Here is a 24,942-nt window from a genome sequence, read left to right on the forward strand (position 1 = left end):
TCCAGAAAATTGGAACAGAAAAGGCGCCACACCAAACTGGAAGTCTTCCGACTAGCTTGGAAAGACAGTACCGTGCAGTATCGAAGAGCCCTCACTACTGCTCGATCCTCCTATTTTTCCAACCGAATTGAGGAAAATAAGAACAATCCAAAATGTATTTTTGATACTGTCGCAAAGCTAACTAAAAAGCAGCATTCCCCAAGAGAGGATGGCTTTCACTTCAGCAGTAATAAATTCATGAACTTCTTTGAGGAAAAGATCATGATCATTAGAAAGCAAATTGTGGACTCCTCTTTAAATCTGCGTATTCCTCCAAAGTTCCGTTGTCCTGAGTCTGCACAACTCTGCCAGGACCTAGGATCAAGGGAGACACTCAAGTTTTTTTAGTACTATATCTCTTGACACATTGATGAAAATAATCATGGCCTCTAAGCCTTCAAGCTGCATACTGGACCATATTCCAACTAAACTACTGAAAGAGCTGCTTCCTGTGCTTGGCCCTCATATGTTGAACATAATAAACGGATCTCTATCCACCGGATGTGTACCAAACTCACTAAAAGTGGCAGTAATAAAGCCTCTTGAAAAAGCCAAACCTTGACCCAGAAAATATAAAAAACTATCGGCCTATATCGAGTCTCCCATTCCTCTCAAAACAAATTGGAAAAGTTGTTGCGCAGCAACTCACTGCCTTCCGGAAGACAAACAATATATACGAAATGCTTCAGTCTGGTTTTAGACCCCATCATAGCACTGAGACTGCACTTGTGAAGGTGGTAAATTACATTTTAATGGAGTCAGACCGAGGCTCTGCATCTGTCCTCGTGCTCCTAGACCTTAGTGCTGCTTTTGATACCATCAATCAACACATTCTTTTGGAGAGATTGGAAACCCAAATTGGTCTACACGGACAAGTTCTGGCCTGGTTTAGATCTTATCTGTCGGAAAGATATCAGTTTGTCTCTGTGAATGGTTTGTCCTCTGACAAATCAACTGTAAATTTTGGTGTTCCTCAAGGTTCTGTTTTAGGACCACTATTGTTTTCACTATATATTTCACCTCTTGGGGATGTCATTCGAAAACATAATGTTAACTTTCACTGCTATGCGGATGACACACAGCTGTACATTTCAATGAAACATGGTGAAGCCCCAAAATTGCCCTCGCTGGAAGCCTGTGTTTCAGACATAAGGAAGTGGATGGCTGCAAACTTTCTACTTTTAAACTCAGACAAAACAGAGATGCTTGTTCTAGGTCCCAAGAAACAAAGAGATCTTCTGTTGAATCTGACAATTAATCTTGATGGTTGTACAGTCGTCTCAAATAAAACTGTGAAGGAGCTCGGCGTTACTCTGGACCCTGATCTCTCTTTTGACGAACATATCAAGATTGTTTCAAGGACAGCTTTTTTCCATCTGCGTAACATTGCAAAGATCAGAAATGTTCTGCCCAAAAATTCTGCTGAAAAATTAATCCATGCTTTTGTTACTTCTAGGTTAGACTACTGCAATGCTCTACTTTCCGGCTACCTGGATAAAGCACAAAATCAACTTCAGTTAGTGCTAAATACGGCTGCTAGAATCTTGACTGGAACCCAAAAATTTGATCATGTTACTCCAGTGCTAGCCTCTCTACACTGGCTTCTTTTTGAGGCAAGGGCTGATTTCAAGGTTTTACTGCTAACCTACAAAGCACTACATGGGCTTGCTCCTACCTATCTTTCCGATTTGGTCCTGCCGTACATACCTACATGTACGCTACAGTCACAAGACGCAGGCCTCCTTACTGTCCCTAGAATTTCTAAGCAAACAGCTGGAGGCAGGACTTTCTCCCATAGAGCTCCCTTTTTATGGAATGGTCTGCCTACCCATGTGAGAGACGCAGACTTGGTCTCAACCTTTAAGTATTTATTGAAGTCTCATCTCTTCAGTAGGTTCTATGATTGAGTGTAGTCTGGCCCAGGAGTGTGAAGGTGAACGGAAAGGCACTGGAGCAGCAAACTGCCCTTGCTGTCTCTGCCTGGCCGGTTCCCCTCTCTCCACTGGGATTCTTTGCCTCTAACCCCATTACAGGGGCTGAGTCACTGGCTTACTGGTGCTCTTCTATGCCGTCCCTAGGAGGGGTGCGTCACTTGAGTGGGTTGAGTCACTGACGTGATCTTCCTATCCGAGTTGGCGCCCCCCTTGGGTTGTGCCGTGGCGGAGATCTTTGTGGGCTATACTCGACCTCGTCTCAGGATGGTAAGTTGGTGGTTGAAGATATCCCTCTAGTGGTGTGGGGGCTGTGAGTTGGAAAAATGGGTGGGGTTATATCCTGCCTGTTTGGCCCTCTCTGGGGGTATCGTCGGACGGGGCAACAGTGTCTCCCGACCTCTCTTGTCTCAGCCTCCAGTATTTATGCTACAGTAGTTTATGTGTCGGGGGGCTAGGGTCAGTCTGTTATATCTGGAGTATTTCTCCTGTTTTATGCGGTGTCCTCTGTGAATGTAAGTATGCTCTCTCTAATTCTCTCTCTTTCTCGGAGGACCAGAGCCCTAGGACCATGCCTCAGGACTACCTGGCCTGATGACTCCTTGCTGTCCCCAGTCCACCTGGCCGTGCTGCTGCTCCAGTTTCAACTGTTCTGCCTGCGGCTATGGAACCCTGACCTGTTCACCGGACGTGCTACCTGTCCCAGACCTGCTGTTTTCAACACTCTAGAGACAGCAAGAACGGTAGAGATACTCTGAATGATCGGCTATGAAAAGCCAACTGACATTTAATCCTGAGGTGCTGACCTGTTGCACCCTCGACAACCACTGTGAATATTATCATTTGACCCTGCTGGTCATCTATGAACATTTGAACATCTTGGCCATGTTCTGTTATAATCTCCACCCGGCACAGCCAGAAGAGGACTGGCCACCCCTCATAGCTTGGTCCCTCTCTAGGTTACTTCCTAGGTTCTGGCCTTTCTAGGGAGTTTTTCCGAGCCACCGTGTTTCTATACCTGCATTGCTTGCTGTTTGGGGTTTTAGGCTGGGTTTATGTACAGCACTTTGTGACATCAGCTGATGTAAGAAGGGCTTCATAAATACATTTGATTGATTGATTGTTACAATCCTATATGCTCAAAAGGGGGCAGCATAAGCACTCCAGAACAGCTCAGTCAAATGTAACTATCAAGTCCTTGCTTCAACACTCTACCATTAGATTATGGCTTACTTGTTCGATACAGAATTTTGATATCAACATAATTATTTTAAGAGAGCTATGAACCTAGAATTGACAACAGCTTTACATACCAGACAAGGACATACTAATGAAATACACCTTTGGAGACTACCACTAGAGTTTTGGAGCTCAAATGTCCAGCAATTACACTGAACCAACAGCGCACAGCTTTGATAAGTGTTTGATAGTGAGACAATATCAATTCAGTTTACTTTCATTCACCAATAACCGCACCCAAAGGCTGGAAAAAAACAAGTGGAATATTACTCAAATGTCTGCCGCCAAAACCCTTAACTTACCGGCATGTTTGAGGCCCAGGTTCACTCAGAGGTCTAAATGGAAGGTCTGTGTGTAGAAAAGAGAGATATACTGTGTCCATGTCAATTTTACACACAGTGGCTGTGTCTCCCCTCACTTTTGAGAAACTGGGGCCATGAAAAATGGTTGCCGCTGCTTGTTTAATGTCCAGCCATCACGGGCTCTATTTATGCATATTAGACTGCAGTATAAAACACTAGTGCAGCCAGCCTAGCTAAGGCATGGTAGTAAATAACAGATGATTTTCACTCTGGCCAGGTCTACATGCCTCCGCTCTAAACAGTCTCTGTGTGAGTTATGACTGTTTACTGTAGCCCTCTGCTTTGTTTTTTCACATGCACAGACTGAAGACCAGAATACTACTGTGCAGCATGATTGTGTATGGATGTTATTTATATTTTTGGAGCATTGCCCTAAGGTTGCGGATCTATTTTAATGTTTAAAAGCAAGGAAGGTGTATATATTGATCACTATTAACAAAACTCTACATTGTAGAGTGCACTCAACACATTACATTAGAGATGTAACCAGCAGTTATGAAAACTCAGCTTTGGTACAATCATATGTAACTTGTCTACTAATGGACTAGCAAATCTCAGCATCCCTGCAAGTGTAATAACCATGACAAGTAAGTTGACATAAACTGACATTGCTAATATAGCTATAGCGGCTTATGATGCATATTATTTCATGCGTACTGTATGTGTAATGTGTAGGCAAATTAGAGTTTGCCTGGAACTACTTTAACTTAGTTTGAGGTGTTAAAGTCACATCCATCTGACTCACACAATGACCATAATGTTGCAAATCAGAAAAGTATTATTTTATTATTCATTATTTTACACAGAGGGACGTTTCGACAAAATTATAACCAATCAAAAGTAGTACGACCAATGACCTGATTTTTGCTTCTAAAAGCAATACTTCTACCCTGTCTTATGTGTCTGTACCTTTAAATATTTGGTCCCATTTTATGATTATAGATATTGAATATAAAATAATGGGATGAAGCGATGTGTTTTATGTCCATGTTTCAGTACAACAACACAATGTTGCAATGTAAGATTGGACATTTCTAAAGTTGGAGAGGATGAAAAATTGATATTTAATAGTGTCTTTGGGTGACACTTAGATAAAAAGTCACGTTTGGCTATGGAAAATCCTATTTCAACCCATACTAGTAGGTCAGTGGAAATGAAACAATAGAAAAAGACCTGTACACTTTGTTTTGTGTTGTACAGGATGTCAAAAGAACAAACAGTGATAATTCATGATATGATTGAAAAATAAATAATTATCATACAGCCCAACAAAAAATCATTATCATTATTATAATTGTCTCTGTTAAAATGTATCATGGTTGATCTCTGTATGTCCTAATTTGGTCAGAAAAACAACCTTTCGAAAAGTCAAAGCAAACCACTTCTCAAGCGCAAGATTAATCCAGTATTATACAATACAATGACAGAGGCTTGTGTTAAACAGTTTCTATTAATAGCGCTGAATAACTTCATACATACAGTACATATTATACACACTCAAATGTTGGCTTTTAAAACACCATATTTTTACATCAATAGATGGGATGTGTGATTGGACGCAAGTCTTCATTCCCATGTAAGAGTGAACTGGGATAAATATGCACCTGAATATTCATTTGCCTGAACATTTCAGTGTTGTAACTGATCAGTTCTCTTCTCCAAAAGGCACACACGAATACGCTTCTATAATATTCAAACTAACAGTTCCCTTGATCAGTTTCCGTAACAGAGGGATGAGATGGCACATTTTGACACCATGAAAAAACACATTTAAGAAAATGTAGATATAATTCAACCTTGTTTTCTGAACCTGAAAAGTGGCTTGTACCTGACCATTGTTGTCTTTGAAACATTATAGATTAAAAACACTGTATTAGTATGAAAACTTAATGATTAGATAAATAGTTTGTTTTAAATGATTGCAATGCAAGTCTAAAGCTCACATACTGTGCAACAATAACCAGCTACTGTAGCTTGATCCTTGACCTCCACACGTGTGAATACAGTTTCCTGTGTAAACAGTAAAAACACAGTATGAAGGCAAAATATCATACAGAGACTTTCTAACTAAAGAGACAAAATGTGACCAAGACATCCTGTTTCCTTTACCATAACGTCCTCCAACAGCTGGCTCTCTAGCAATTATCCTGGGGACAAGGTTACCTTTAAGTGTTTAGAAACATTCTATTATTTTTTACAACAAAAGTGACTCCAAAATGACACAATACATTATTTACCATTCATTTATATTGGGCACACAACAATCTGAAACAACCTAAACAAACAGAAAATGCATCCAACAAATGTGTAGAGTCACAAGCTTGATGTGGTCATTGCTTGCTATGAATATGGGACCGAATACTTAACTTTTTGCTACTTCAATACACATAAGTGAATTTGTCCCAATACTTATTGGTCCCCTAAAATGGGGGGATTATGTGCAAAAAGTGCTGTAATTTTTAAAGAGTTCACCCGATATGGATGAAAATACCCTCAAATTAAAGCTGACAAGTCTACACCAGAAACCTCACAGTCATTGTATCATTTAAAATCCTGCAGTTCAGAGCCAAAACATGCATCACTGTCCCAATACCTTTGGAGCTCACTGTATCTGTTGTTTTTGAGCTAAGGTTATCTGTGCACTAAATGTTGTGCACACACACACACACACACACACACACACACACACACACACACACACACACACACACACACACACACACACACACACACACACACACACACACACACACACACACACACACACAGGACCAAGGCGCCCCTACTACACTATGTCAAAGTCTAAGGTCACGTCTCCCTCACTATAGACTACAAAGAACATCCTCTATCCACATCCACCTTCTATAACCTTTTGATTGGCTGACTGCATTCTCACATTTCTCCTGAATGTGATCTTCCATATACTCTTAGAAAAAAGGTGCTATCTAGTACCTGAAAGGGTTATTCGGTTGTTCCCATAGGATAACCCTTTCAATAACCCGTTTTGGTTCCACATAGGGTTCTACATGGAATCCAAAGTGGTTATACCTGGAACCAAAAAGGATTCTCTTATGGGGACAGCCGAAGAACCCTTTTGGAGTGTAGTGTCTTTGAGATTGGGTAGAGAATGCATGTAAGGGGTTATTCGTGCAACATAGGCACACAGCTATTTACTATATCCCTTGCTATTCACAGGTAAAATACTTCCTCTGATTACAACATCCCTTTTTCATGGCAATACCACTTTCTTCTCCAAACTATAAAAAGCTGTCCTCTTCATTCATTAGTCACTTGTCCAAAGGGTATTATTCAACCAGTCAGAACATTGAGAGCGTCACAGATGGAAATGTATTGTACAGACACAATTCTCCATGATATTGTCTGTGCTGTAGAATACATTTCTAACTGCAACATTCTGAATGATAGGTCTAGGGTGCTGATAAAAACATAGATTGATAGTTCCCCCTGCTGCCTTCAAGGCTCGGGAGAGTGAAATGACCTAGCAGCAATGCTATCACCAGTGGGATGGAAGATGATTGTTTTGCAGTGAGTGAACCAGATCCCTCCTGGTTAAGTCCACCTCCATGGTGGTGGAGTCCAATCCAGTATCTGGGATATAGTGACACAGTAGAGGCCAGCATTGCCTCTTCCTGTGTATCGTTATAATATCTTTAATGGTCTATCACATACCTGGTACAGCAGAACAGGAGGTTGATGGCAACTTAATTAGGGAGGACAGGATGGTGGTAATGGTTGGCGCAGAATAGGTGGAATGGTATCAAATACATCAAACAAATGGTTTCCATAACATTACCACAAGCCCATGCTCCCCAATTGATGCCATTCCATTTACTCCATTCCAGCCATTAGTATAAGCCGTCCGCCTCTCAGCAGCCTCCACTGTACAGTAGACAGGTCATGGTAAAATGCCAGCCCTTTATGCCCCAACATGTTTTTCTGATATCTTTGACGGTCCAACTGGATGATGCTGAATCTCAATTTTGCTGAGCCATATTGAGACAGGCCAAACCTACATGCTCCAATAAGACTGAATTATGTCTTTATGTCTCTGATGAACAACCTCCTGTAGCTGAGCCATAGGTGACACAGACAGGTCAGGCCTACATGCACTGATAGGCCTCAATGTTTTCTTTGATGATCTCTGTGAATGAGCCACAGTGTTACACAGCCAGGCCGATCCTACGTGCTCCGGTAGGTCTTTATAATGTCTTTGATAGTCCTCCTGCAGATCGGGCAGCAGGCGTTGGCCATCTTCTTCAGTTTGAGGGCACAGGCGTAGCAGAGACACATGTGACCACAGGCGTACAGCACCGTGTCCACCACGTTCTCATAACAGATGGTGCACTCGTCACTCCAAGAGCCCGAGCACACTTGGAAAGTGGGGGATTCTGGGTGGCTGGAGAATGGCGAGCTGGGAGTTGTACCTGGGAGACAATGGAATAGGTTTTAGTGTTAGGTGGATAATTGTCATACCGTAAAGCTTGGAAACTGTACTTCTTCTAGTAGGCGTTTTTCAATTTCGGACTAATTATACTGCATCTTCTCTGAAAAGATATCTTCTATGTTTACACTTTGCAGGATGTTGAGTCAATATAACTCGTGTTCTTCCTTTTGAGAGGGACTTAACTATAATAACAGGTATCAGGTTGCTGTGTGACCTTTTGTGCAATATACATATCACATTTCCAGCCTATTGCGGTCAAAAGAAACTCTCAACAAATACGTTAAATGCAGCTAATATTGCCCTTCTTGGTCACATTCCTGCTATAAACAAAGGTGGAAAACGATAGACAGCAAGAGATAGAGAGGAGGGAGAAGAGAAAAGAGAAAAATAGAGTGAAATAAAACACCGGGATAACATCTAACCTGGTGAGTGACAAGGTAGTAATGGAAAGAGGGTTCACCTGTGGAGCTGCTGAAGGCTGGTGGGAAGCTGGCATTGAGGCTGGTGTTGAGGTTGATGTTCAGGTTGGAGTTGAGGTTGGGCTCGGAGCTGTCGTTGCAGCTCAGTGTTGGGGTGTTAGGGGTGCAGGATGGGGAGCTGGGAATTGACGGCCCCTGAGGGTCTGCATGCAAAGACGAGCCTGAGGGCACAGAGAAGCATTGTGTCACATACAAACTGCTCTGAACTCATGTACAGTGCATTCGGAAAGTATTCAGACCCCTTCATTTTTCCACATTTTGTCACTTTACAGGCTTTTAAAATGTTTTATTCAATAAATAAAAATCCTCAATCTATACACAATACCCCACAATGACAAAGTAAAAATAGGTGTAGACTTATTTTCATATTTATAAAACATTAAAAACAGAAATAGTTTATTTACATAAGTATTCAGACCCTTTCCTATGAGACTCAACATTTAACTCAGGTGCATCCTGTTTCCATTGATCAACCTTGAGATGTTTCTTCAACTTGATTGGAGTCCATTGGTGGTAAATTCAATTGATTTGACATGGTTTGCAAAGGCACACACCTGTCTAAATAAGGTCCCACAGTTGACAGTGCATGTCAGAAGACACATGGATAAAAGGACAGCATACGATCTATGATTGTGTGCTATCCATTTGTTTTTTTACATGTTCTATTTACAGTCCGAAGTTTACATACACCTTAGCCAAATACATTTAAACTCAGTTTTTCACAAGTCTTGACATTTAATCAGAGGAAAAATTCCCTGTCTAAGGTCAGTTAGGATCACCACTTTACTTTAAGAATTTGAAATGTCAGAATAATAGTAGAGAATGATTTTTTTCAGCTTTGATTTTTTTCAGCTTTTATTTATTTCATCACATTCCTAGTGGGTCAGAAGTTTACATACACTCAATTAGTATTTGGTAGCGTTGCCTTTGAATTGTTTAACTTGGGTCAAACGTTTCGGGTAGCCTTACACAAGCTTCCCACAATAAGTTGGGTGAATTTTGGCCCATTCCAGAGCTGGTGTAACTGAGTCAGGTTTGTAGGTCTCCTTGCTTGCACACGTTTTTTCAGTTCTGCCCACAAATGTTCTATAGGGTTGAGGTCAGGGCTTTGTGATATAATACCTTGACTTTGTTGTCCTTAAGCCATTTTGCCACAACTTTGGAAGTATGCTTGGGTTCATTGTCCATTTGGAAGACCCATTTGCGACCAAGCTTTAACTTCCTGTCTTATGTCTTGAGATGTTGCTTCAATATATCTACATAATTTTCCATCCTCATGATGCCATCTATTTTGTGAAGTGCACCAGTCCCTCCTGCAGCAAAGCACCCCCACAACATGATGCTGCCACCCCCGTGCTTCACGGTTGGGATGGTGTTCTTCGGCTTGCAAGCCTCCCCCTTTTTTCTCCAAACATAACGATGGTCAATTATGGCCAAAGAGTTATATTTTTGTTTCATCAGAGCAGAGGACATTTCTCCAAAAATATGATCTTTGTCCCCATGTGCAGTTGCAAACCGTAGTCTGGCTTTTTAATGGCTGTTTTGGAGCAGTGGCTTCTTCCTTGCTGAGCGGCCTTTCAGGTTATGTCGATATAGGACTCGTTTAACTGTGGATAAAGATATTATTGTACCTGTTTCCTCCAGCATCTTCACAAGGTCCTTTGCTGTTGTTCTGGGATTGATTTGCACTTTTCGCACCAAAATACATTCATCTCCAGGAGACAGAACTTCCTCCTTCTTGAGCGGTATGACGGCTGCGTGATCCCATGGTGTTTATACTTGCGAACTATTGTTTGTACAGATGAACGTGGTACCCCACTAGGGATCCTGACTAGGGATGGTGCCAGGTTTCCTCCAGACGAGATGCTTGGCATTCAGGCAATAGAGTTTAATCTTGGTTTCAACAGACCAGAGAATCTTGTTTCTCATGGTCTGAGAGTCCTTAAGGTGGCTTTTGACAAACTCCAAGCGCGCTGTCATGTGCCTTTTACTGAGGAGTGGCTTCCGTCTGGCCACTCTACCATAAAGGCCTGACTGGTGGAGTGCTGCAGAGACGGTTGTCCTTCTGGAAGGTTCTCCTGTCTCCATAAAGGAACTCTGGAGCTCTGTCAGAGCAACCATCTGGTTTTTGGTCACCTCCCTGACCAAGGCCCTTCTTCCCCAATTGCTCAGTATGGCCGGGCGGCCAGCTCTAGGAAAAGTCTTGGTGGTTCCAAACTTCTTCCATTTAAGAATAATGGAGGCCACTGTGTTCTTGGGGACCTTCAAATCTGCAGACATTTTTTGGTACCCTTCCCCAGATCTGTGCCTCGACACAATCCTGTCTCAGAGCTCTACGAACAATACCTTCGACATCATGGCTTGGTTTTTGCTCTGGAAGTAAAATAAACTCACTCCTGTTTTAGGCGAGGAGCTGGCGGAGTAGAACACTTGAAAAAGAAAAGGAGAGCTGCACACTCTAGGAGCTCAGATGCAACAATTTAATAACCAATGTGTCGACAGACAAGTTGTCTTCATCAGGGTATAATGAAAAACACTGCGGGTCACTAGTTTATATAATGTCAATCATGTAATCATGGCTGGCTTTGGCTTGATATCATTGGTTAATTTACAGATAGATATACAGTTGAAGTCATAAGTTTACATACACTTAGGTTGGAGTCATTAAATCTCGTTTTTCAACCACTCCACAAATGTCTTGTTTTGAGAAAAAAGGGGGATGCTTGCAAGCCGAAGAACACCATCCCAACCGTGAAGCACGGGGGTGGCAGCATCATGTTGTGGGGGTGCTTTGCTGCTGGAGGGACTGGTGCACTTCACAAAATAGATGGCTCATGAGGAAGGAAAATTATGTGGATATATTGAAGCAACATCTCAAGACATCAGTCAGGAAGTTAAAGCTTGGTCGCAAATGAGTCTTCCAAATGAACAATGACCCCAAGCATACTTCCAAAGTTGTACACAAAATGGCTTAAGGACAACAAAGTCAAGGTATTGAAGTGGCCATCACAAAGCCCTGACCTCAATCCTATAGAATATTTGTGGGCAGAACTGAAAAAGCATGTGCGAGCAAGGAGGCCTACAAACCTGACTCTGTTACACCAGCTCTGGCTACCCAAAATGTTTGACCCAAGTTAAACAATTTAAAGGCAATGCTACCAAATACTAATTGAGTGTATGTAAACTTCTGACACACTGGGAATGTGATGAAAGAAATAAAAGCTGAAATAAATCATTCTCTCTACTATTATTCTGACATTTCACATTGTTAAAGTAAAGTGGTGATCCTAACTGACCTAAGACAGGGAATTTTTACTAGGATTAAATGTCAGGAATTGTGAAGGACTGAGATTAAATGTATTTGGCTAAGGTGTATGGAAACATCCGAGATCAACTGTATATCTCCATAAATCAGACTTTGACCCCTGACTCTCATACCGAACTTTAACACCTAACCTTAACCCCTAGCCTAGCTAACGTTAACCACCTAGCTAACGTTAGCCACAACAAGAAAATCGTGTACTGGACACAAATGTGTTAAGAAATTGTGTGGTAGACACAAATTGGAATAAGTAGTGTGTCTATTTCATGATAATCTCTGATAGTGTGTTGGCTATATTGTAGATGAATATCACATTGCATTGTATGGCCCCCTCTAAAGTTGTTTGTTTATATATACACAGTACCTGTCAAAAATGTGGACACCTGCTCATTCCAGGTTTTTTTGTTGTTGTTGTTGACTATTTTCTACATTTTAGAATAACAGTGAACACATCAAAACTATGAAATAACACATGGAATCATGTAGTTACCAAAAATGTGTTAAACAAATCAAAATATATTTTACATTTCAGATTCTTCAAAGTAGCCACCCATTGCCTTGATGACAACTTTGCTCTCTTGGCATTCTCTCAACCAGCTTCACGAGGTAGTCACCTGGAATGCATTTCAATTAACAGATGTGCCTTGTTAAAAGTTTCTTTAATTTATTTCCTTCTTAATGCGTTTGAGCCAATCAGTTGAGTTGTCAGTTTTAGCCAATCAGTTGTGTCCCCGGACCCCAGTCTACAGTATGTATGGTTGCATTTGTGTGCGTCTATAAGTGAATCAGGAGCCCTTGAGGTATTGTAGTCTCACCAAGAAGTGCCCCCCCCCCCCCCCACCCCCACCACCACATTTACAATCTCACTGGCCATGGCAGTGTCTGTCCTGTGCCATATCCATCCATTCTGAACAGCAGCACAAGCAACCCTATTTGGCATCAGCCCTCCTATTGGCATCAGAGGAGAATAGCTATGACATTTCCAAATCCACAGACCTAGTAGGCTATATTTGAATGGCACAAAAACATTTTTGTTTACACACAGGGCTCTAAAGTGCAACCATTTTGCATATGCTCCTAAATACTATACTGTGCGACCCGACATTTTATTTTGGGAACACCGTGCATCTACAAAAATAATGAACCAGGTAATAATTTTTGTAATGATTAGGCTTCATTGTACCATTGTTTTTGAGTGACCTATAGAGATAAAAATATAAAAGCGAGTACAGATTCATTACTGTCATGGTTCCACCATAAATACAGCGTAAATGGATTATTTCTAGCACAAACTGTTGCAATGTTTTTTTTTTCTTACATTCATAAACCATTTCACGGGCTGTTCCAAAACCACTCACAGGCATTTGTTTACAGCTTGTTCAGTCATGTAACATTATTCGCGAACTAACAACCTGGTTACTCAAAGTACCAGTATAACCAAATGTTTAGGGGAAAAGAAAGAAAGGAAAAGGGATAGCAAAGATAGTACAGTATGAACAGTGTGGGGATAGCTTCTTCAGGAAATCAATGATTATATCATAGCAATGAACTGAACTCTCTTAAGGAGACAGTGTACAATTTTCTATGTAATGCATCTAAATAGGTAGTGCTTTTACATAATGTAGAAACGTAATATTCCACAAACGACTAATTTCAATGACAGGTTTTTTGTATCAACATTATAGCCTTTTATAATAAACAAAGGGCTTTACAGGGTGAAAATATGAGTTTATAGGGCACAAAATAAGCTATAAATCCATATAGGCCCAATATAGACTATATTTCAATCAATTTTTAAAAAAAATCTATAATTTTATGGTGGTCCTAACTTTTACATTGAGAGCAACAGTACCACCAATAAGATGTTTTAATTAGAAACCTGTTTAAACATAACAATGTCTGCCATAAAACTCCTCTTACACTGCTATCTCTTATGTGCCAAATGAAACACCGTCAGTTTGCAAGCAGTAAGCATACACAACCCACACATTACCCCATTTGTTCCCTATTTTTATTCCCGTACCCTAAGTCTTCCTGAAATGGAATAGATACCTGACCTCACTCCCTAAGCTGAAAAAGAACTGCAACAGCTGTACTTCACTCAACGAGACCCGCCATTTTTTTTAAAGAAAGTTTGAAACACATTCTCATCAACCCTATTGCTACGACAATAATGTACATAATTGAGTGCAAAACTGAGCGGCTCTGATACAATAGAGCCTTGACAATGGGATGCCCCTATACGTTCCCATCTCTCTCTAGTTGGACCACCCTTACTGGCAGGGTCTCAGTTTCAATCTACATAGAATATTATATCAAAGTTATTGTGGAGCTCCTGCACCTAAATTCAAACAGTACCGGCACCCAACATCAATACCGGCACCTATTTCAGTCCAAGTCAAGCACTCGTTTATTGTTATGTATCAACCAAGGTTACACTCAAACATGTTTGGTTTCAAGTGGATCAATGTAAAGTTTGCAGATATACAGTATCTTCTTTAAAAAGTGTGAACCACATACATCACTAGCAACAAGTACAGTGACATTGTGGTAGAGTACTATAATTACACAAGTTTGCTTGCAAGCGTCCTCATATGATCATTACCTACTTAACGTGACCTGTGTGACAGACCGGCTGCACAGCTGTCTGGTAACATCCTGGTCACCTCTAATAGGAGATCATACAGACAGATACCCTTCATGTCTATTCATAAACCCTTTCATCCAGGACAGGGTTCAGATCCTGCCATCGTATGAATGCATTCGTGGCCCCTCTATCTGGAATGGACAAGCCTGGGATGTCTGCATGTGGCCCCAGCTAAATCCACTGTGGTTCAATGTTTCCCAACTCCAGTCCTTGAGTACCCCCAACAGTACAGTTTTGTTGTAGCCCTGGGAAAGCACACCTGATTCAACTTGTCAACTAATCATCAAGCCCTCAATGAGTTGAGTCAGGTCAGTTTGTCTGGGGCAACAACAAAAATGTGCTGTTGGGGGTACTCAAGGACTGGAGTTGGGAAACACTGATGTAGTGTATGCACAGCACCTTTCAACACAACCTTATCAGATCTTAGTTGGTAGAGCAAGGTTCTTACAACGCCAGGATAGTAGGTTCGATTCCCGGGACCACCCATATGCAAAACATTTATACATTTATATGACTAAGTCTATTTGATAATAGTGTGTGCTAAATGGCATTATATTATATATTATTTGAAGTTTGCCACTGTGCTTACAGTACACCATGTTTTTATTATCACGAATGTATAGTAGCATGTGTGTGTGGAGCTGCAATGGGAATGAGATAAACAAGTACTCTTTTGGAGCTCATACAAACAAGAAGAAATTAAGATATTCACACGCCATGATCATGCAAAAGTGATGGACTCCCATCTGCTTCATTTCACAGATCCAACAACACACGACCATGGACAAGAGCCACTTTCAGAGGTGGCTGTATGTTTCCACGGCAACACGTAGCATGTGGGGGCAGTGTGCAGGTGGAGAGAAACGTCACAGCTGTCCTTCCCACAGCTGGAGTGGGTCATGGGGAAGCGATGTCAGAGTCATAAGAGGGGTGAGAGAAAGAAGAGGTAGAGAAAGAGAGATGAGGTAGAGAGTGGCGGCCACCGTTACGAGAGTAAGGCGTGGGTGAAAACTTTGACGTCTGAATGCGAGACGCAATTATATTTTCATAATGCATATGGAGGGAATCATAAGCAGCTAGCAGAGCCCCCCCTGATGGATGATGACACTGTCTGATGCTGCTGCTGGGCCCACGCAGGACAGAAATAACCCACTCAACCCAGGAGGAGAGTGGAAAAGATAGGAGACACAAATTACCTCGCAATATAAAAGCAGTTCCATCAGTTCCTTCACATTCTTTGTTTAATTTGTCTTTGAAGACCTTGCAATATTGTTCTCAAAACACTATGCTAACATAGTTAAACAAATTGAAACAATCATTCTCAACAACAAATTGGTCAGATAACAAAGCCTACCAGGGGAACAGGTTGTTCAGGACATTATGACAAATAACCTGGCCTCAACAAAGCTTGTTAACAAAACAATAGAGCACACACATCTGTGCTTACAAGCTGTTTTCTGCAATATAGAAATGTTCATATCAAAATAATAAATTGCCTAAAGATGCAAGGCTCTGTAAAAAAAGTATTCCCACAGAGTATCAAAGCCATGAACATCTAGTACTAAACGTGCTTGCAAACCAGAAAAATATGTAGGCCTACATCTTAGAGTTCTGATTTGTTCCAACCTGTAAAACACCTTCAAATAATACTTTTTCTTCAAATATTTTATCCAGTATTTCCTCATTTCTCCGTGTAGAACATTGTAGTTTGCTTAAATTCCAGGCCCTAGAATCCACTTACTAACAGGAGAATCACTGCAAATATGAGCGCAAATCTCCACATGCAGCTTGTCATTAATTCCCCATTTGCAACAGCACCCTTCCCTGTCAGCCATTATTTATGACATGTTATTCTAGTGTTTATTTATCATGGGTTGGTCCTATAATCACCCTGTTGCCTCTAATACATGGGACTGGCACCTCAATACCAAATAGTGGGAGCTGTATTCAATCAAGACAGGTTTTTCCCCCCTAAGGCCTCCTCATCCAGCTAAGCTTGTCATGGTGTGTAAAGACTGGGCCAGATGTGTTAATCTGCACCTGAGAGGATTTACAGCTAGGGAATGAGAATGTACGGTCATTAGTGGTGTGTGTGTGTGTGTGTCTGTGTGTTCCTGCATGCACACAGACACATTCACAGTTCAAGCAGGCAGAAATACAGCCGTATGAAGATTTCGCATCAGTCTGAAGAGTTTTGCAGAGGGCAAGGAAGGCATATATTAACCCCAGCTGTACCAAACCAAATGCTTGGCAAGAAGCAAGGGGAAATAATGTTCGAGTTGAAATAAGAGATTATTTGCAAGTGTACCCTTGGAGAGTTCATCAATGAGCTTGACGCCTTGATAAGTTCCTTTCCTGAGGATGGCTCACCCCTCACAGATCTGGGTGACTTTAACCTCCCTACGTTTACCTTTGACTCATTTCTCTCTGCCTCCTTCTTTCCACTCCTCTCCTCTTTTGACCTCACCCTCTCACCATCCCCCCCTACTCACAAGGCAGGCAATACGCTTGACCTCATCTTTACTAGATACTGTTCTTCTACTAATCTCACTGCAACTCCCCTCCAAGTCTCCGACCACTACCTTCTATCCTTTTCCCTCTCGCTCTCCTCCAACACTACTCACTCTGCCCCTACTCAGATGGTATTGCGCCGTCGCAACCTTCGCTCTCTCTCTCCTGCTACTCTCTCCTCTTCCATCCTATCATCTCTTCCCTCTGCTCAATCCTTCTCCAACCAATCTCCTGATTCTGCTTCCTCAACCCTCCTCTCCTCCCTTTCTGCATCCTTTGACTCTCTATGTCCCCTATCCTCCCGGCCGGCTCGGTCCTCCCCTCCTGCTCTATGGCTTGACGACTCATTGCGAGCTCACAGAACAGGGATCGGGCAGCCGAGCGGAAATGGAGGAAAACTAGCCTCCCTGCGGACCTGGCATCTTTTCACTCCCTCCTCTCTACATTTTCTTCCTCTGTTTCTGCTGCAAAAGCCACTTTCTACCACTCTAAATTCCAAGCCTCTGCCTCTAACCCTAGGAAGCTCTTTGCCACCTTCTCCTCCCTCCTGAATCCCCCCCCCTCTCTGTGGATGGCTTCGTCAACCATTTTGAAAAGAAGGTTGACGACATCCGATCCTCGTTTGTTAAGTCAAACGACACCGCTGGTCCTGCTCACATTGCCCTACCCTATGCTTTGACCTCTTTCTCCCCTCTCTCTCCAGATTAAATCTTGCGACTTGTGACGGCCGGCCGCCCAACAACCTGCCCGCTTGACCCTATCCCCTCCTCTCTTCTCCAGACCATTTCCGGAGACCTTCTCCCCTACCTCACCTCACTCATCAACTCATCCTTGACCGCTGGCTACGTCCCTTCCGTCATCAAGAGAGCGAGAGTTGCACCCCTTCTCAAAAAACCTACACTCGATCCCTCCGATGTCAACAAGACCAGTATCCCTTCTTTCTTTTCTCTCCAAAACTCTTGAGCGTGCCGTCCTTGGCCAGCTCTCTTGCTATCTCTCTCAGAATGACCTTCTTGATCCAAATCAGTCAGGTTTCAAGACTGGTCATTCAACTGAGACTGCTCTTCTCTGTGTCACGGAGGCTCTCCGAACTGCTAAAGCTAACTCTCTCTCCTCTGATCCTTCTAGACCTATCTGCTGCCTTTGATACTGTGAACCATCAGATCCTCCTCTCCACCCTCTCCGAGTTGTGAATCTCTGGCGTGGCTCACTCTTGGCTTGCGTCCTACCTGACCGGTCGCTCCAACCAGGTGGCGTGGCGAGAATCCGTCTCCGCACCATGTGCTCTCACCACTGGTGTCCCCCAGGGCTCAGTTCTAGGCCCTCTCCTATTCTCGCTATACACCAAGTCACTTGGCTCTGTTATATCCTCACATGGTCTCTCCTATCATTGCTACGCAGACGACACACAATTAATCTTCTCCTTTCCCCCTTCTGATAACCAGGTGGCGAATCGCATCTCTGCATGTCTGGCAGACATATCAGTGTGGATGACCCCCTCAAGCTGAACCTCGGTAAGACGGAGCTGCTCTTCCTCCCGGGGAAGGACTGCCCGTTCCATGATCTCGCCATCACGGTTGACAACTCCATTGTGTCCTCCTCCCAGAGTGCTAAGAACCTTGGCGTGACCCTGGACAACACCCTGTCGTTCTCCGCTAACATCAAGGCGGTGACCCGATCCTGTAGGTTCATGCTCTACAACAATCGCAGAGTACGACCCTGCCTTACACAGGAAGCGGCGCAGGTCCTAATCCAGGCACTTGTCATCTCCCGTCTGGATTACTGCAACTCGCTGTTGGCGGGGCTCCCTGCCTGTGCCATTAAACCCCTACAACTCATCCAGAACGCCGCAGCCCGTCTGGTGTTCAACCTTCCCAAGTTCTCTCACGTCACTCCCCTCCTCCGCACACTCCACTGGCTTCCAGTTGAAGCTCACATCTGCTACAAGACTATGGTGCTTGCCTACGGAGCTGTGAGGGGAACGGCACCTCTGTACCTTCAGGCTCTGATCAGGCCCTACACCCAAAGAAGGGCACTGCGTTCATCCACCTCTGGCCTGCTCGCCTCCCTACCTCTGCGGAAGCACAGTTCCCGCTCAGCCCAGTCAAAAAACTGTTCGCTGCTCTGGCACCCCAATGGTGGAACAAGCTCCCTCACGACGCCAGGACAGCGGAGTCAATCACCACCTTCCGGAGACACCTGAAACCCCACCTCTTTAAGGAATACCTGGGATAGGATAAAGTAATCCTTCTAACCCCCCCAAAAAAAAAATATAGATGTACTATTGTAAAGTGGTTGTTCCTCTGGATATCATAAGGTGAATGCACCAATTTGTAAGTCGCTCTTGATAAGAGTGTCTGCTAAATGACGTAAATGTAAATGTACCTGTGATGGCCAATATAATACGGCTTGGGACACTGCTTGTCCAATCAGCTTCCATGATGGAAAATGATCACATATGACTTTACAATCTTTTATGTCCAACAATGAATCTTCAAATACACATTTTTGTGCTCAGAAAACAGAATAAAACCACCCAAAGGTCAAATTCGACCCACAGGCCGCCGGTTGGGGAACCCTGATACACAATTAAGTTAGTTCCTACAGCACAACCAGGAGAAGTACAGTAGGTGAGGGCAAATGTAAGATTAGAGACGTTATGATAAACGTGTGGCAGAAGAGGTGGGACAGCAAGCCCAAGGGCCAGCATTTCAATGTTCTAGTCGTTCGGTTGCGCCCAGGGCATTGTACATCAAACTGGTCATTACATTTGGTTGGCAAGCATGTGAATGGTTTGTGTGCGGAGTATATGGTTGATGAAACAGTAAAGCATGTGTTGAAAGTACCGATATGTGGAAGAGAAGGAAATACGGTTGTGTAGGGTTATTGAGGTTGGACATGGATGGGAGGGTGGAAGGGATTTGGGGGATGGGGGAGGATTTATTATACGTAAGTAGGGCTCTTTTATTTTCTTAGTAGAACAGGATTAGGTCGGAGGGTTTAGTTTTTCCATAATGTTTGTTTCTTTATTGATTCATCTGTACACTGTGATTGACTATACACTCCAGTACAGTAGGTAGCGGCAAGCACCTATAACGTTTGTTTAAGGACCGCCATAATACCATAGAAAACAACGACCGGGAAAACTTTTGCATAGCGACATCGTAAGAGATTGGATTATTGTACCAGTGTTGAATGTCTAAACTGAAATAGCTAACAAGCTATTATGTTAAGGTATAAATTATTTAAAAGTTGTTGCTTTGTTTGTTGAAACTGTCACTGGGCAGTGACACTGTTAGCAAGCTAATGTCAAAACAGACCAAAGGGGACCTTGTTTTTATTGCAGATCATTCTATGCAACGTCCTGTTTGAGTCTAACAATGTTAGACGTTGAACATACCTAACTAGCTAGCTAGTACCTAACATTTGAACATTGATAGCTAGCTAGCTCCCGGACCGAAGGGGATATATCTTTTAGCTGACATTACCAATAATAGTTTATCCTGTCAGCGAACACTTCTAGGTCCTAAAAGTTATGGCGCTAGATACCTACCCAGTTTATTAGCTAGCTATATATGACTATGCCAGAAATAGTCATATCTGGCTATACATTGCTTTGACCTAGCTAGCTAGTTAATGTTATCATTCAGAGAGACATTTAAGGTCTTACCCTAGCTACGATTCCTAGCTAGTTATCTAACGCTAGCTGTAAACAGCAGAGTTGCCATCCTATTTTAAAAGGCCTTGATGAGTAGAATAACTAGCTAGCTAATTAACGTTAGTATTTGAAACCATCCAGTCCTATGATGTAATGTCTATAATTTACAAAGCATTATTTTGTTTCTGGCAGTCATACAATATGACATAAAACATTTTTTTATATATATATATATAATTATTTTTAATTTTTTTATGTCATATTGTATGACTGCCAGAAACAAAATTATATCTCACACACACACACACACACACACACACACCACACACACACACACACATCATTTGAAAATACAGTACAATCCCAATCAAAGTACAGAATAACCATATATTTTTGTACATTTACCCTTTTCTCAATGTTGTAATAACATGTTCTACTGGAAACTTGCCCTGATCTCTCATTCCCCCACCCCTTTCTATCTCCCCTTTACTCCTCTCTCCTTCTCTCTCCCAGTGTGAAGGCTGTGTATAATGAGTTCCACAGCACTCATGGCCATCAATGAGCAGGACAAACTGCACTGGTGGAAGAACACCCACAGACCGGGCATACCCACTGACTGGCATCAGTTTCAGGTGCAACACACAACACACACAGTGGGCCAATGGAAGTTAATGGGGCCTAATGGAGTGTACTGTAATATGGGATGATGTAAAATTGTGCCCCTTTGTTATTGTCCGAGTTTGTTGAATGTAGTGAACAGTGTTACAAGCTAATGTAGCTAATGTGACCATTATTCGAGACTGCTAGAGGGTAATATACTGGACCGGTCTGCCTTGTTGTGGGCACCAGAAAATAAATAAAATAGAAAACTGTCAAGGCACAGAAAGGCGGCACAATAGAGGTGAGCATGTCTCCATCTGTCTTTGACAATATGCTACAGTACAACTCTATCTCAGTGATGCTAAAGGCCTTTGCCTGTATGTCAGATTCAGTGTTTTACCATTATCACGTCACACTTAGTATCCTGGAAGGATATTGACCTCATCCCGTCAGTAGAGGATGCCTGGTTATTTTTTTTAAATGCCTTCCTCTCCATCTTATATAAGCATGCCCCATTCAAGAAATTTAGAACCAGGAACAGATATAGCCCTTGCTTCTCTCCAGACCTGGCTGCCCTTAACCAACACAAAAACATCCCGTGGCGTTCTGCATTAGCATCGAACAGCCCCCGTGATATGAAACTTTTCAGGGAAGTTAGAAACCAATATACACAGACAGTTAGAAAAGCCAAGGCTAGCTTTTTCAAGCAGAAATTTGCTTCGTACTAAACAAATTCAAAAAAGTTCTGGGACACTGTAAAGTCCATGGAGAATAACACCACCTCCTCCCAGCTGCCCACTGCACTGAGGATAGGAAACTCTATCACCACCGATAAACCCACTATAATTGAGAATTTTAATAAGCATTTTTCTACGGCTGGCCATGCTTTCCACCTGGCTAACCCTACCGCAGTCAACAGCACTGCACCCCCCACAGCTACTCGCCCAAGCCTTCCCCATTTCTCCTTCTCCCAAATCCATTCAGCTGATGTTCTGAAAGAGCTGCAAAATCTGGACCCCTACAAATCAGCCGGGCTAGACAATCTGGACCCTTTCTTTCTAAAATGATCTGCCGAAATTGTTGCAACCCCTATTACTAGCCTGTTCAACCTCTCTTTCGTGTCGTCTGAGATTCCCAAAGACTGGAAAGCAGCTGCTGTCATCCCCCTCTTCAAAGGAGGGGACACTCTTGACCCAAACTGCTACAGACCTATATCTATCATACACTGCCTTTCTAAGGACTTCGAAAGCCAAGTCAACAAACAGATTACCGACCATTTCGAATCCCACCGCACCTTCTCCGCTATGTAATCTGGTTTCAGAGCTGGTGATGGGTCACCTCAGCCACGCTCAAGGTCCTAAACAATATCGTAACTGTCAACGATAAGAAACAATACTGTGCTGCCGTATTCATTGACCTGGCCAAAGCTTTCGAATTTGTCAATCACCACATCCTCATCGGCAGACTCAATAGCCTTGGTTTCTCAAATGATTGCCTCGCCTGGTTCACCAACAACTTCTCTGATAGAGTTCAGTGTGTCAAATCGGAGGGCCTGTTGTCTGGACCTCTGGCAGTCTCTATGGGGGTGCCGCAGGGTTCAATTCTTGGACCAACTCTTTTCTCTGTATACATCAATGATGTCGCTCTTGCTGCTGGTGAGTCTCTGATCCACCTCTACGCAGACGACACCATTCTGTATACTTCTGGCCCTTCTTTGGACACTGTGTTAACAACCCTCCAAACAAGCTTCAATGCCATACAACTCTCCTTCCGTGGCCTCCAACTGCTCTTAAATACAAGTAAAACTAAATGCATGCTCTTCAACCGATCGCTGCCTGCACCTACCCGCATATCCAACATCACTACTCTGGACGGTTCTGACTTAGAATATGTGGACAACTACAAATACCTAAGTGTCTGGTTAGACTGTAAACTCTCCTTCCAGACTCACATCAAACATCTCCAATCCAAAGTTAAATCTAGAATTGGCTTCCTATTTCGCAACAAAGCATCCTTCACTCATGCCAAACATACCCTCGTAAATCTGACCATCCTACCGATCCTCGACTTCGGCGATGTCATTTACAAAATAGCCTCCAATACCCTACTCAACAAACTGGATGCAGTCTATCACAGTGCCATCCGTCTTGTCACCAAAGCCCCATATACTACCCATCACTGCGACCTGTACGCTCTCGTTGGCTGGCCCTCGCTTTATACTCGTCGCCAATCCCACTGGCTCCAGGTCATCTACAAGACCCTGCTAGGTAAAGTCCCCCCTTATCTCCGCTCACTGGTCACCATAGCAGCACCCACCTGTAGCACGCGCTCCAGCAGGTATATCTCTCTGGTCACCCCCAAAGCCAATTCCTCCTTTGGCCGTCTCTCCTTCCAGTTCTCTGCTGCCAATGACTGGAACGAACTACAAAAATCTCTGAAACTGGAAACACTTATCTCCCTCACTAGCTTTATGCACCAGCTGTCAGAGCAGCTCACAGATCACTGCACCTGTACATAGCCCATCTATAATTTAGCCCAAACAACTACCACTTCCCCTTCTGTATTTATCTATTTAGCTCCTTTGCACCCCATTATTTATATTTCTACTTTGCACTTTCTTCTACTACAAATCTACCATTCCAGTGTATTACTTTCTATATTGTATTTACTTTGCCACCATGGCCTTTTTGCCTTTACCTCCCTTATCTCACCTCATTTGCTCACATTGTATATAGACTTATTTTTCTACTGTATTATTGACTGTATGTTTGTTTTACTCCATGTGTAACTCTGTGTTGTTGTATGTTGTCAAACTGCTTTGCTTTATCTTGGCCAGGTCGCAATTATAAATGAGAACTTGTTCTCAACTTGCCTACCTGGTTAAATAAAGGTGAAATAAAATAAATAAAAAATAAATAAATAAACACTTATCATCCTGGCCAAATCATGCAGTCTGCAAAGGCCTGAAGGACTTAAGAGTCATTCAGTACTCACCATCTCATTATGATGAATCATCAATTCCTAATTACTGATTGGTTTGTTAATTGTTTGTAGATAGTGTTATGTCTCCTCTGTGTCTGTATGTGTGTGAATGAATGACACAGCGATAAGCTTGTTGGGGTGACTGGGAGCACAGTGCTGTAGCGGTGGGACAGAGAAGACGGCAACAGAGAGCAGACCTGCCAACATGCACGCATTTTGCGTAACAACTATGCAATACTCTGTCCATGTACGCAGGTACAAGATCTGAGTTAAAGTACACAGAAATAAATAGGGCCTGATTTTTTTATTTTTTTTTTATCAAAAAGAAATCCACTGAGCAAATCTAACATCCCGATTCTCGAGCTGCAACACACAGACATGTACGGAGTTTGTGTCAACGGACATGGAGATTAATAATTCGACGTAGCTACCCCGTGTCTGCCCCTCCGCATGTTTGTTGTGATGCTGAGTTTGCCGACTGTCAGCTGTACGTAAACACATGGACAAATCCCTTTTCGACTCTGTGTTGTGGAAAGGTAAACACTATTTTTTTCAAGCTAACGTTAGCGAACATAAGATGGACATTCAGTGGGCTGTAAAGTACCTGCAGTTCACTCGCATTTGCTAGTGAAAGAAATTAAATGCAAATACGAAAAATAACTGGTCGCATATGTGCGAGTATGATATACATTTAATTCTGCGTCCCA

At 42.7% G+C, this 24,942-nt stretch overlaps 1 protein-coding gene across 1 annotated transcript in view; it reads right to left on the minus strand.

Annotated features, from left to right (window-relative positions):
- Positions 1-7,536: 7,536 nt before the first annotated feature.
- Positions 7,537-24,942, minus strand: part of LOC115153223 (E3 ubiquitin-protein ligase NEURL1-like) — an 82,964-nt gene continuing 65,558 nt past the window's right edge. Inside the window, exons 5-6 of the mRNA XM_029698436.1 lie at positions 8,497-8,676; positions 7,537-8,016 (exon numbers count right to left, since the gene is read on the minus strand). Of these exons, the coding sequence (XP_029554296.1) occupies positions 7,772-8,016; positions 8,497-8,676 (425 nt within the window). The 3' untranslated portion in view covers positions 7,537-7,771. The remainder of the gene's footprint in view (positions 8,017-8,496; positions 8,677-24,942) is intronic.

The sequence above is a fragment of the Salmo trutta genome, chromosome 18, assembly GCF_901001165.1.
Source record: "Salmo trutta chromosome 18, fSalTru1.1, whole genome shotgun sequence".
In the NCBI taxonomy this organism is placed as follows: Eukaryota; Metazoa; Chordata; class Actinopteri; order Salmoniformes; family Salmonidae; genus Salmo; species Salmo trutta.